Genomic DNA, 14262 nt, shown 5'->3' on the forward strand with positions numbered 1-14262 from the left:
AAAACTCAAGAAATACAGAACATTATATAACATAGCAAAGACATATTATTAATAAATTCACTGTAACTGCATGATATTTTGCACACTTACTTTTGTTGTTCCTGCATAACATGGATTTGTTCAAGTTTGGTCTTATGTTCAGCTTCCAATTTATTTAACATCTCTTTTATGACTGAAATAAAGGAATTAAACTAGAAGAGAAATATATTTAACATGAAGAAATTTGAAAAGAACCAGTCTTCTAATATTGAATAATGTACCGAGAGAAATCTAACAAATTGAAATGGGTAACACAAAATTATTATGTAAGGAACACAGTGTGATACTCAGCAATCCTATGCACACTTAATTAGAAGAAATGTTGAACTCAGTGAATTTATAGACTTATTGCAAGATATATGTAATACAAGAATATGTGACCTGCAGGCTTTTTTCATGTATTTCTGATTAAATGTATAAGGAATGCTTGTGGTGACGTTAAAGGTGTGTTGATTGGGGAAGTAAATGAATCTGTACTTTTATACACAGATGCTGCTATGTTGTTGGCTGAGAACCCAAATATGGTGAAAAAAGGAGTATGGATATAAAAATTAATGTATTGTAGAATGCTTCTTAAAGATGGGGAAATGGATAGAAGAGAAATATTATGATATGCAAGTGCTGGCAGAAAAAATACTGCAAGGAATGAATGTTTATAAAAGAAGTTACCATTACTGCATATAAGATTGTACTTCTGTCCACTTGTTATATGGAACTGAAGCTGGAAGAAAGAATGAGCATCAAATTGCAAAACAAAAGAGGAAGGAAACAAGAAAGTAATGGTTGGATAGAGTTGATAAGAATCTCAACAAGAACTGAGAAGTTTCAAGAAAAAAAGTAACATACTAATTGGGATATGGATGTCATAAAAGCTAGAATGGTTTGCAAGGACAGAAAAGTATGGAATCATCACAAATGTTGTTGGTGTAAACTAGATTATTCAACTTCTTTTTTTCTATTATCATCTGCCTCTAATTTCCTTTCTTTACTATTTCTTCTTTTTCTGCACTTTGCAAAACATTGCTTATCGTGAAAGGGAATAGGGTGATAGGTATGTATGCATATAAGCATACATAACACTGCAGCTTTTAAGGTCTAAAAATAGTACAATCTTAAAATAATAAAAAATAACAAGTTGCCTTGTGAAACTGTTACCAAGGTACACTTAAATTATTTCCTTCACTGTGGAGTCCTTGGGGCTCTCTGAGCCTTGTTGTTTTCATGCAGATGTTTCTTTGCCAGACTAGGCAACATCTTCAGTGTCGCACTGAAGATGTTGCCAAGTCTGGCAATGAAACATCTGCAAGAAAACAACAAGGCTCAGAGAGCCCCAAGGATTCCCCAGTTCAAACCTGAGCTACAAATATTCTCTTACTTCCTTTACTTAATACCATCTGTGCATGTAAATGTTTTTACATGTATTTCCCAAATAATTCAAACACTTTTGTGCCCAATGTTTTTCTTTCTCAGTCTCTCACACATGTGTACATATGTATGTATGTACAGTATGTATGTGTCTGAAGCAGCTCTCCTAACATTCCCCTAGTCAGGTAATTCCAAAAACCTGCAGGCAAATAAATTTAATGTTATTACTCAACAATGGCATACAAAAAAAGTGTTCAGCACACCTGGACCCTGAAACTGTATTAGCGATTTGGATATTAGGACATGGAAATGAGTCTGAGGAAATTGATATATTTCTCTTCAAGCTTTCTATATAAAGAAGATTTAAGTGTGGACAGGGATGAGGACAAGGGTTTGTTGTTTTGTGATTGACAAGTCTAGTCTCTTGATAAAGTGGATGATTTTTAACAGTGATCACAACTTTGGAGAATATAAAGCAATATATCACAGCCTTACTCCAGTGCTTAGTGCTGTTTGTTAGCTTTCTTTAGCTTGTTTGAAAAATGTTGGAAGTCTAATCTGTCTCTGCACAAACATCAACCATTTCAGGTCACTGCATCTTCTGTAATATTGTTGCCAATTGAGCAAAAGAGAAATAAAGTTTAACTCATCTTGCATTCATTACAACTCCTTGAGTCCTTACACCATCCTTCTGAAATTGTCCAGATTTCTTTCCTAGTAATACACTTTTCATTCAAATCATCAACTTCCTTCTGTTTTCAGCCTGCTTGTCTACAAACACCATTGCATTTATTCTCCCTTAATGAGGTCAAAATATATCCATGGGCATTTGCAGGGGAGGGAGCAAATGAATGTAATGCCATGATTACAACTACAACTTAAGGCTTGCATCAGACATCAGCTGGCAAGTATAAAATGGCACCACTGATGTCACTGTGTGTTGTCATAATTGTAGTTCATTGTAGAGACTACAGACATTACCAATGCTGTAATGAAATAATTTTCATAATTTCCAACCCCTCCAAATCCCCCAAACCTCCCCCCCAAAAAAACAGAAAAAGAAAAGAACAACCTGTGCAGGTAAGTGTGATCTTTTCTTTAAAGAAGGCTCCAAATTGGAACAACTGTTAAAGAAATTATGGGATTAAATGAAAAGCAATTCAGTTCCCCTGACTTTTGTAGAATTGCAACAAACACTGGCAGTAGCTTTAATGCATCATAGTGGAATATAAAATGAACATCTCAGCTGTGATCCAAGGTTTGGATTCTTCATAAATAACTCCAATGTTGTATTTTTTTTTAGTGAAAAGATGATCAATCATCCTACCTGATTTAGATTAAGATTGTTCTCAATGCTAAGGGGAATCAGATGTGGAAGCACCTTTCCTGCAAGTTGTTCTTTTGTAATTCCCAGCTTCTTGTGACTAAATGTGCATTTGTATATACCTGTTACGAAACATTAATGGTTTAGCTATTGATCTTGTTATAATGAATTGCAATCATTATATTTTACTCTGAGCACAAGACTAGCTTCAATAAAATACTGCAAACATCCATTGCACTTACATATACAGCTGCATGCAAAAATACACACACCACTGGTCAGACTGTGTTTCAACTGAATAGAAGCTGACACAATCTCTACGTAACATAAACACATCTTTCTTCAAATTTGAAAGCATGTTTATTATTTTTATCTGCAGTTGCTTACAGAATCAAGCAAGATAACAGTGAATATGGCAAGAGCAGAAGTTTGGACACCCTTCCAATTTATTCACACAATTTTTAAAGTTGTTAATAAGGCCGAAAAAGGTGATGATTCACTTACTACAATTAGCTAGGTGAAGATGAACACTCTGACACTTTTAACATCTCAGGTTGTGATTGTTCTATCTACTTTCAGCAACCATGATCTCCTTTAAACAGCTCTCTGCCCGTTTGAAAATGAAGATAATTCACTCTTATAAAGTAGGGGAACTCTGTTAAAAAATCTCTTAAACACCTTCAGCTGGTAATTTCAACTGCAGGAAACATTATTAGGAAATAGAAGCTGCATGGAGTTATTGATGTTAAGGGAAGATCTGGAAGACCAAGAAAAATCTCTGCTAGAGCTGTCCCCAAACTGGTAAGATCTACAAAACAGAATTCACAGATCACCGTAAAAACCTACTGAAAAGTTCAGCTGATTAGCTGTCTAGAGCTACTGCTTACATAACTAAGATCTATGTGTTTGAACAGATTTGCTAAAACGGGGACTTCCCATTTGGTGCTGGCATGCAGTAATTTAGCAGGATTAGATCATGCCCAGAGGCTTTGACTTGTTTTAACTGCATTATAAGTTTACCAATCTCAGAGTGGAACTGGAGCCCAACTTGCTAAGTCTTCTGAGCAAGAGGCTGGGCTATAACTGGAACCTGAACTATCACTAAACTGAGTTCTGAAGCATTTGGCCATATCTCTGGAGAAACTGGGTCAAAATGCAGGGAAGTGTCTTTTGGAGTAGCAAAGACTACAAAGTCCTGTGGAGTTTTGTAGTCAGTGAAGAAACTGGAGCTGAAAACAGAGGGGTATTTCAGTACGAAACTGATCACAAACATACCTCCAAATCAACCATGAAGCACTTGCAGGAAAGAAAGACAAAGTACTGATATGGACTGCAGAGTTCCCGCACTTGTATATTATTGAAAATCTGCAAGGCAATAATCCAATGCATACAAGGAGACCTTCCTTAACTAGTAGACTTCTGCAAGGAAGAGTGCAAAAACTTCCAGAAGGAAGAAAAAGAAAAACTCTTAGCTGACTAGATAGAATGTTTGTAAGTTTTTATGTCTGCCAAATCAGATGTTACAAAATACTGATTGAAAGAGTATCCAAATTTCTGAACCTGCCACATTTATTATTTTTTAATTCTGATTTGCAGGAGGAAAACTGTTATCCTACGGTGGCAAAAAATCAGATGGATCTTTTCTGATCAACAAATTTTATTAAAAGGCATCTGCAATTGATTTCATCAGATGCATAGAATCCTTAGACTGATGTAGGATTTAAACTGTGGTGGGCCAGAAAGTTAGGGGGGCAGCAGGGGAGGTAGGTTGGTTATGCAGATGCAGGTTAGACACAAGACAGGTGACCAGATAATTTTGAATCTATAAACAACTGCACATAAACATTAAACATGTGTTTACAGTCGCAGCAAGATCTCGTGTTTAACTTTGTACAAGGTAAGAGATTGATTCACGTAGGGATTCTGTTCACTTAGGATCACTGAAACTCAAATTTGAGCAGGACTGTCTAAATTGTTTATACATTTATAGTTGCATGCAACATGTTTTGTATTTCTTTTAGTGTGAGGGGATAGGACAACAAGATGCTGAAGTTAATTATTTTTGCAACTAGAAATAATTGTATGTTCCTGAGTAACTGATATACGTTGATACAGAGTTTGAACTGAAAGGAAAATAACTGGGAAACTAAGCAAGTTATACACGTATGAGTCATGTTATAAATATATTGATTTTGAATCATTATACCAAAGTACTGCAGAGGAATTACTATAGGCAATACAAAAAATGAAAAGTCACATTACCTAAAATTCCCATAAGGACTGCAGGTTCCTTGGAAGGAATTTGTTGCAAGAAAGGCAGAATATCATCAAGAACAAACCACTTATCCAAGTATTCCAAAATTTTTCCCAAACAGACTAAGGAATTTACACGCACCTAATAAATATAGAAACAAATCCTCTGAACTTTTATGAATAAAGATAATTTAAAATGAACTTTGATAAACAAGCTCTTTAAACATTTAAAAAATGTGTGTACATGGGATGTGCAGTCCTATATCTGCTTCCCAGACTTAAACAGTGTGTGTATTTGTACAAAGCAGCAGTGAAAACTTACTCTTACATGGGAAGCTTCAGAAACGATATAATTTAAACAATTTTTTGCATGAAAAAATACAGTAAAAAATTCTGCAGTAGTTTTAAAAAATGAGACTATTGCCAAGAGTCAGACCTTTTGCTGTTTCTTTCTTGCATCCTATCGGTTACCTAATATTATGAAGTAGGCAAATGTTTGTTTCTTTATAAAATGCATATGCTGCACAGACCCTTAATGGCTCAAGGTGGCTTACGTACAAGTCTGTGCTAAATCTGGATCTAAATCCAAACTGAAAAGGATCGTAACAATCCATTTCATCTAAGAACTGCTGTAGCTGCAGAACTGCTGTTTTGTTAATCAGCTTGCCTAAACATACTATCAGATACCAGCTGAAAGTTGTTAAAATCAGTCCAAATATATAAGCAGGGATCACATCTCTGCCTCTTTTGAAGTGTTGGGAAATTCTGCCTGAAAGGAAAAGTATTAATAGTCTGGATGTTCACTGATAGGATAGAGCCTTTGGAAATCCTTAGAAGCCAAGTCAGGGAGGGATCCACTATGCAAGCAGCGGCTTGAACGAATATGAAAACGATATTCACTTTCCTCAACAGACAAATTGTGGAACTGACTCAGACAAATGTTATTAAATGGTACAGCCAATACTTTATTAAGGTTCAGCTTAAAGTGACATCAGATGTAGCATAAATTTAAACAATTTTGTTCCTTATAAACTGTCATAATGGAGCTTAGACAGAATCTCATGAAGCTAAAGGTACTAAAGATTGCTACATTGATAATTCCAGCAATCCCTAAACTGCTAAATTCTACTAGTTTTATTTGGATGATTTCCTTATATGTGGATATCTAATACAATTTGAGAAAACACCAACATCTGTTTGTTCAATACATATCTGTGTATGTAGTTTGAGCCAATTCCAATATGTGAACATTCAGTGGATATTGCAAAGTTCAGGAGTACAACAATATCACTGTGTGAAGGGTCCCTATGCTATTAGAAATCCTATACAATTGAGGCTGTGTTGTATGGAGAGCCTAAGAAAGACATACAGCTCTTCCTGCTTTAGAGGCACAGATCTTGGAAGTAGGAGGCATAATAATGTAAAGTTGAGACTATTGGTAAGGTCCCATTTTACTCTTCAAGTGTTAGCTATATATTAACAAAACATTTTTTGCTAAAATAAAAAAAACCACCAGAAACCAAGAAATACTGTTCGAACTGAAAAAAAGCAGAACATATACAATTTTAAAGACTTCTGTATTAAAAACTTACAGCAAGAGATGAGGTTTGTAAACATGCATTTTTAATTCTTGGTATCAACGAATTTTTCATTGATGGATAATCTATAAGGTTGGCAAATGTGGGAATTATATTTAAGCAGAGTTCCTGCAAATAAAAGTACTACAATCATCATATATAAAAATTGGATGAGGTTAGAGTTAACTTTTTAAAAAAGTAATTTTCAAGCTATCATTTTCAATTTCTGTTTACACTAAATGATTAATATTTTAAAACAAAATTTATACCTAGGCTTTTCAAGCTAGTCAAGAGACTTAAACTTCTGGGACAGAGCAGTGTGAGGTGTGGGAAGCACAGGCATGTAAAATGTTTTGTGGTTGGAACAGTCTCACTTTACCTGAAATGTTCCGACATTGGAGCAAGTTGTTCTACCCTTTCAGGAAGTAAGCTGATACTGAAATGGACCATTCCAATTGTGAATGGAGTTCAGAATGGCCTGCTTTGAGGCCAGACCACTTCCAGTAAAGTTGGAACGGTATGCCCTCACTTTGGAAAACTTGTGAAACTGGAACAGAGCATTTGGAGATCAGAATGATATGTTTAGGATCAGAACATTTCAACCTCAAAACATTTTACACAATTCTAGAGAAAAGAATATCTTTTTCATCCTTCCTTTCTTAGAAAATCGACCTAGGCTGAAAAACAATCAGTTAATATACTCAATGCTAAAAGAAAAAGTGATACTCCAAAACTAAGTACTGAAATGCAAGAATTACAAATTTATTCTCATACTGCTTTTTAAATGTTTTTTACTGCTTTGTGAGAGCTTATTCTAAAGACTGATAGAAACAAATACAAGAAATAAAGATAGGATAAGAGAATCTTTCAAAGATGCCAAATATATTTCAGCTATAGCAAAGTTGAACAAAATATGTAGTTATCAGACCTGTATTTGAATTGATGGTGCTTCTAAGGCTCTATAAACCATTGGTAGAACACTGTTCTTTATTTCATCTGGAGGTGTTTTGGTTAGTAGTAGGTCCATTTTTTGAAGAAATATCAAGAGAATCTGTTTAGAAATGTAATATAAAAAAATCACTTTCTGATATTCTGTTAATCAAACTAATTCAGAATAGCTTTCAGAGTAACATTTGGTACCAGTCTGTACTCAAATGTCAATGTAAATATAGCGGATACATTCACTTACCATGTTGCTAGCCTGTAAGCATGGAAAACAAGAACATCAATTTTAAAATAGAAATTACCAGTATGTACTATTCGAATGTGTAACAGAATGTAGTATATCCACAAAATGCAATATACTAGACTTAAAAACTAAGTCTGCTCACCTGGCAGAAATCTATTCCAGGGAATGACAGCTATGGTTCTGAAATAAACTTTGACTGGAAACTTTACAGACTGAATACATTTTATGAAGGTATAACAGTTCCATCTTTTCTTTTCAGCATGTCAGTGTAATCTGACTTTAAGGCATGTAGACAGACATTTTTGTCAGTAGTTAATGGGAAATACAACATGTTCAACAACAGGAAACAAGAATAATGCTTTAGATACAAATGTACCTGGATTGGTTCCTGTTGTTTAAAGACAGGACTGAGGTCAGGTAGAATTAGTTTTATGTATTCTTCTTTGGTACATTCCTCCGCAATGAGCAGAACATTAGGCAGAACAAAAGGTACCATGTCTGGATTTACAAATTCAGATGTTAAGCAAGGCAAAATTCTTTGCACTATAACACGCTGAAAGAAAATAAGATATAATAAGATTTATATAATTAATCTTAAATCTTAAAATAAAAAATGCAGACTTTTCAAAAATAACTTCATATATTGGTACAGCCTACAATTCCCTTTTGTAAAACGTGTGAAATCAGAAACATTTATCACAGTCCTAAAATGAAGCTATTACAGAGCAATGCACATTTCATCTACAATATAGTGTGCAGGTATTTATTAAGATATTAGAAGTTGCTAACCTTAGGTAGTTTTGGTAAAACTTTTGGCAGCCCTTTAAAAAACTGTGATTTTTGAAGATTATCCCTTTGGAATAAAGAATCAAAGTACTGTAATGTCATGGCCCCAACATCATCAAAGAATGGTATCTAAAAATAAAGATAAAGGATTTTTGAGATGATAAATAAGTTATATATTTGACTTATTAAAAGCACAATAGTGTTTAATTCTAATTAATGTTAGTAGGTTATTTTGTGAATTGCCCAGAGTCTCTGGGAGTTAGGCACTACACAATTTCATTAAATAAATCAAATAAACAAATCAAAGAAAAAGAAAAAGAAAAAAGAAAACTGGAACTGTAAAACTGCCAGGACGGCACTTGACACCAAATAGATATTTTTCTTTTTGTACTTTCATAAGCATGACCTATTTTCTAGACAGCTACGTAATAAGTCTCTAAAAAGATATTCGGTCAGACAACAATTCCAGTGAATTACTGAGCAGCGACTCTGCCAATATAAGAAATTTAATCTCTTACATTAAACTCCCATAAACCATAATGTTTTAACAAAACATTTTAGAACTCTATATTTATTGTTTATTACAACAATTGAAGGCTTTGCATCAATGTTCTGCAGTTATTTCAAGGAAACTTCTATTTACTCACTTTAGTCATTTGGTCTGCATCTGGTCTGACTGCAGGAGTGACATTTAACAAGAGTTTTACATGTTCACGGACATCTTCTGGGATGTTCTGTAGATTACTGGAACTCAACCGACTAAGCTGTACATAACACATGCCATCATTAACAAAAAAGAAAATCCAGCCTGTAGTATGTGTACTATTTAAACATCTTTCTGGCTTAGAATTTCATCAGATACAAGATACAATTTTTATGCTCACAAATCAGGTCTAATATTTGAAACAGGCCATTATTTCATAAACAAATATTTGAAAATACATGTTAACAAATTTGCAATGTACCTGATCCAGCTGTCTACTGAAGCTTTTATATATATCTTGCTTGTTGACTTCAAAAATGGGTTTTCCATTATTAAATACAGCATACATAATTGCCCCTAGAGAATACATGTCACTAGCTGTTTCACAGCTTACTGAAAGGATGTATTCTGGTGCCAAATACTGAGGATTTGGAAGACACAAAGATGGTAAGTTTGGATCCCATTCTTTAGAAGAGTATTTTGGCTGCAATAAGAAGAGCAGTGAAGTCACATTTTTAAAACAATAAAATTTAAAACAAATTTACTTTAGCCATTAATATTCAGAAAACCTTAACACTTAAAAATATTTAGATCTGTATTTTTAACAGACATATGCCCCATTTTTATTTTAAATTCATTTAATCTTTTGATATACATTTTTAATATTAAGTGAAAAAAAAGCAAAATTAACCTTCATATAACATATATAAATATACCAGCCTACTTCATTTTAGGTTAGATATGTAATGGATGAGGGAGAATAGGCTTCAGGTTAATTATGGCAAGACTGAGTCACTATGGATTTTAAGGCCACCTGACTCTGGGGATTTTCCATCTTTAACTCTGTATGGGGGTGCACTTTCCCAGTCAGGGTTGGTGCACAATTTGGGAATCCTCCTGGACTCTCGCTCCTACTTGAAGAACAGGTGACAGCCATGGCTAAGGGGGGTTGTGCACAAATTTGTCTTACGCACCAACTGCGGCTATTCTTGGATTGGGAGGCCTTGCTTATGGTGACTCATGCCTCAGTCACCTCCCATCTGGATTACTGTAATACCCTCTACATGGGGCTGCCCTTGAAGAATACTCGGAAGCTGCAGCTGGTCCAGAATGTAGTGGCGTGGGCAGTTTTTTGTATTTCCCGTTATGACTATGCTCTGTCAGCTGCACTGGCTGCCAATAGGTTTCCGGGTGCTGGTCATCACCTATAAAGCCCTCTATGGCATAGGGCCAGGCAACCTTTCCCCTATTGCTTTTGCTCGCCCCACCAGATCTAGTACAGAGAACATGCTCCACATCTCTTCTATCAAACAAACAATGCCATCTTGTTATTCCCCAGATGCCTTCTCAGTGGTAGCATCTGTCCTGTGAAACAGCATCCCCCCAGAGATTTGGATGGCCCCAACCCTGTTAGCCTTTCACAAGGCACTGAAAATCTGGCTGTTTCCCTAGACATTTTGGTCAGAAGGGTAGATGAGTTCTGTTATTACGATGGTGAGTGGAGTTACTCATTATCCTTCGGCACTGGGGGATTATGTGTGGTGGGGTTTTGTGTTTTAACCTTGTGGACTGCCCAAAGTCACTTGCGTGAGATAGGTGGCCATATAAATAATATAAAATAAATAAATAATAGTCAGTAGCCTACCTTCCACATCTTCCTCAAATGTCATAAATTAAATTTGTATTAAAATGTACAAATCACAAATCTTATCCAACGTCAAGATATTTGTATATCTGGTAAAGTAAAGGTACCATCCTTTATGAATCGACTCATTTTAAACTTTTAAAACTTTAGAACAGCTAAGCATTAGATTTTTAATATCTTCAGCTGGGCTTCATTTAGGAAAAAGAACAAATTAAACATTTTATTACCTCTTGCTCAGATGGATTTATAGACTGAATGCAGAAGTCAAATCCCATAATTTTCCATGCACCACTTTTATTCAAAATTATGTTTTCAGGAGTAAGGTTGCCATGGACCATTTTTACACTGCTGTGTAGAAATGACAAGCCTTCTGAAACCTGTTAGGAAGGACAAGTTATATTCTTGTGAGAATATCTTTTTTTCCAGCTTTCTGAAACTTAATTATGATGGATTGTGTTTGTTTTCACTTACAACTACTAGCTCAATACTCTTACCCCACATAATGTAACCAAGGCACACTTGCTCAACCAACCAACTGTAATTAGCTCTTTAAACCCTCCTTATTCATGAAAGATTTTTACACAATCTAACAAAACCCTAGAATACCGACAGCGGGATACAAACTACCAAGCTGTCTGAACAAGATAATCTATTGAGGAGTTCCCAAAATCTTTTAAGAACTGAAAGCATCTGAGGACTCTGCAGTTTTTAAATACAGATAGTCCTTGACTTACAACAATTGGGACCAGAATTTCTGTCATTAAACGACGCAGTCATAAAGCGAGACATCAAGTGGCTGCATCGCCTAGTGACAGCAATCCTGGCAATTCCTCTTGCTGTTGTTAAGTGAATTTCACTGGTTGTTAGCCGAGGACCCAACCAAATCCAATCCATTTCAGGCTTGGACCCTCCCAGCCCCGAGCCTCAGTAAGGTAAGGGACTGCCTCCAACTCCCTCCACCTGCCTATCTCCCCACCCCATCTCCGTCCTTTTGGCTACCCTGCACCTTGCCTTGTGGGGCTGCAAACAGCTCCAGAACCATGTGGCTCTGCAGCTGCTTGCCATGCCCCAGGAAGCCGGTCGCCCTCACCACCCAGCACTCCACCACCCCAGCTCACCTTGCTGTCTTCTTGCTCCCACTGCTGATGAGACGCGTCCAGCCTGTCTCTTTGTGCCAAGAAACCCCTTTGTGTGAAGCTGGCAAAAGCAATCCAGCAAAAGCAAACCCCTTCTCATGAAGCTGCCAAAAGCAAGCCCCTTTGCAAGTGGTTTCTCGAGCAACCAATTCCTACACGTGGCTCCCTGAACCAACTCCTGGCCCTTTCCCATTGGGCAAAACTGCTCCCTGCCATTGGCTGGGGAACACAGTTTTTCCCAATGGGAAAGGCAGGAAGTGGTTTTGCCCAATGGGAAAGGGCCAGGGGTTGGCTCGAGGAGCCACATGTAAGAATTGGTTGCTCCAGTTGAAACCACTTGCAAAGGGGCTTGCTTTTGCTGGCTTAGTGCAAAGGGGCTTCTTGGTGCAAAGGGCCAGGATAGGCACACATCATCAGCAGCGAGAGCAAGATGGCAAGGTGAGCTGGGGCAGCGGAGCGCAGGGCGGCAGGGGTCTTGGAATGCAAGCTAGTGAGAGTGACTGTGGTTGGGACTGGGCTGGGACAGCTGTGGCTTCCTGGGGCGTGGCAAGCAGCCCCAGAGCCATGCGGTTCTGGGACTGCTTGCCACTCCACAAGGCAGGGTGCAGGGCGGCTAAAAGGGCAGATATGGGGGGGAGATAGGCGGGGGGTTGAAGCACACCTGCAGTCCTAAGTGCAGGTGGGCTGCCAAGCACCCAAATTTTTCTCATGTGGCCACAGGGGCGCTGCAACAGCCATAACTTACGACTAACTGGTCGTCACTTTTTTCAGCACCGTAATAATTTCAAATGGTTGCTGAATGAATGGTTGTAAGTCAAGGACTACTTGCATCTAAAATGTCTGAATTCACTTGCAGATTATTTTATAACATGGAAGGAATTGGTGTACGATTTTATTATAAATATTACTGTAAACAGCATTTTTACTGTTTTCTTTCTTTCGAAAGAAAAAAAATGTCAACTAGGTGCCTCATTTATATATGGAACTCACTGAGGTGTTAAAAAATAGAGCACAGTATAGCAAAATGCTGCAAGATGCACTTCTTCAAATATGTTCACCTTTTATCTTCAGTCATGCAATAGTCCTCCTGTATTCAGGCTGGTAAAGTTAGAAGATACATACTCATTTATAGACCGACACACACACACATAATTTTGAATGTATTACAATTACCGATGCATTGGAATATTAATGTAAATATACAAGTCAATATATACCTGAAGTAAGCCATATTTCGTTTCCACATCATACAAGTTATATTCTTTGATGTCAGATGGTAAGGGCGAAGGAAGATTGTCCCAGTTACCAAGTATATTAGCCAAACTTGCACTAACTGGTTCTGTACAAAATGCTAAACAGTCTCTAAAAGAAAACAAGAATAGCTTTACTGAACACTCCAAATGTTAAATTTAAAACAGGGATAGGTACACTAATGTAGGTAATTTATAAGTTGTATAGCACACTGGCAGCTAGAAAATGCATAAGACAGTACGATAAGATACCAAATTGAAACATATTTGCCTTAATAGCAAATATCATGCTCCCAAATACCACAAATCAACATTATTTTGCAAGATTCAACACCACAATAAAAGCCCATGAAAGCTTCTCAGAATCCCTGGAAAAAGAACAAAATGTAATGAAATTTCTGATTACTTTGAATAGGACCTTTGATTTTTGATCATAAAACTCTGCATTCACAGAAAGCGAACTGAATTAAATGCATATATTTTATCACCCATTTCCTATTAACAGGGTATGAAATATTTGAGAAGTATTTAGAATATGGGTATAAGTTGTAAACCCTTATCGTATTTAGAAATCTATATAAATATTTGAAAAAGAATCCAGTTTTTACAATTCTATAATCTAAGCTTATAAACTGCACTTTGGTTTTAACTTTTCAAAATTCATCAGAATTAAATTATCAGACTTTAGTTTTTGCACTGAATCTATCACTACTTTAGCAACAGAATTTTTTACCGGGATTCTTCTAGTGGATGCTGCACAGTTAGCAACCGAGGATGTCGAAGTCTTGTCAGCTGCTGAACTCCTCGTTTCAAGCAATCAATAATTTGATCCTTCTCAAATTTCTGATATTTATCCATAAGTTTTTTATCAAATACAAAGACTGCCACTTCCTAAACATAAAGTATACAAATATAATTAGTGAACCCATTTATATTTTTATGCATATCTTACCAAAGTAAAACTACATTTAATACTTTACTTTAAAATAATTCTT

At 36.3% G+C, this 14262-nt stretch overlaps 1 protein-coding gene across 2 annotated transcripts in view; it reads right to left on the reverse strand.

Annotated features, from left to right (window-relative positions):
* Positions 1-14262, reverse strand: part of SCYL2 (SCY1 like pseudokinase 2) — a 33116-nt gene that overhangs the window by 7524 nt on the left and 11330 nt on the right. For both annotated transcript variants that reach the window (XM_063308686.1, XM_063308685.1), the window contains exons 3-14: positions 14001-14158; positions 13235-13379; positions 11109-11258; positions 9499-9720; positions 9181-9297; positions 8537-8662; positions 8124-8300; positions 7487-7609; positions 6574-6687; positions 4991-5123; positions 2732-2850; positions 91-191 (exon numbers count right to left, since the gene is read on the reverse strand). In XM_063308686.1, the coding sequence (XP_063164756.1) occupies positions 91-191; positions 2732-2850; positions 4991-5123; positions 6574-6687; positions 7487-7609; positions 8124-8300; positions 8537-8662; positions 9181-9297; positions 9499-9720; positions 11109-11258; positions 13235-13379; positions 14001-14158 (1685 nt within the window). The remainder of the gene's footprint in view (positions 1-90; positions 192-2731; positions 2851-4990; positions 5124-6573; positions 6688-7486; positions 7610-8123; positions 8301-8536; positions 8663-9180; positions 9298-9498; positions 9721-11108; positions 11259-13234; positions 13380-14000; positions 14159-14262) is intronic.

The sequence above is a fragment of the Candoia aspera genome, chromosome 7, assembly GCF_035149785.1.
Source record: "Candoia aspera isolate rCanAsp1 chromosome 7, rCanAsp1.hap2, whole genome shotgun sequence".
Lineage (NCBI taxonomy): Eukaryota > Metazoa > Chordata > Lepidosauria > Squamata > Boidae > Candoia > Candoia aspera.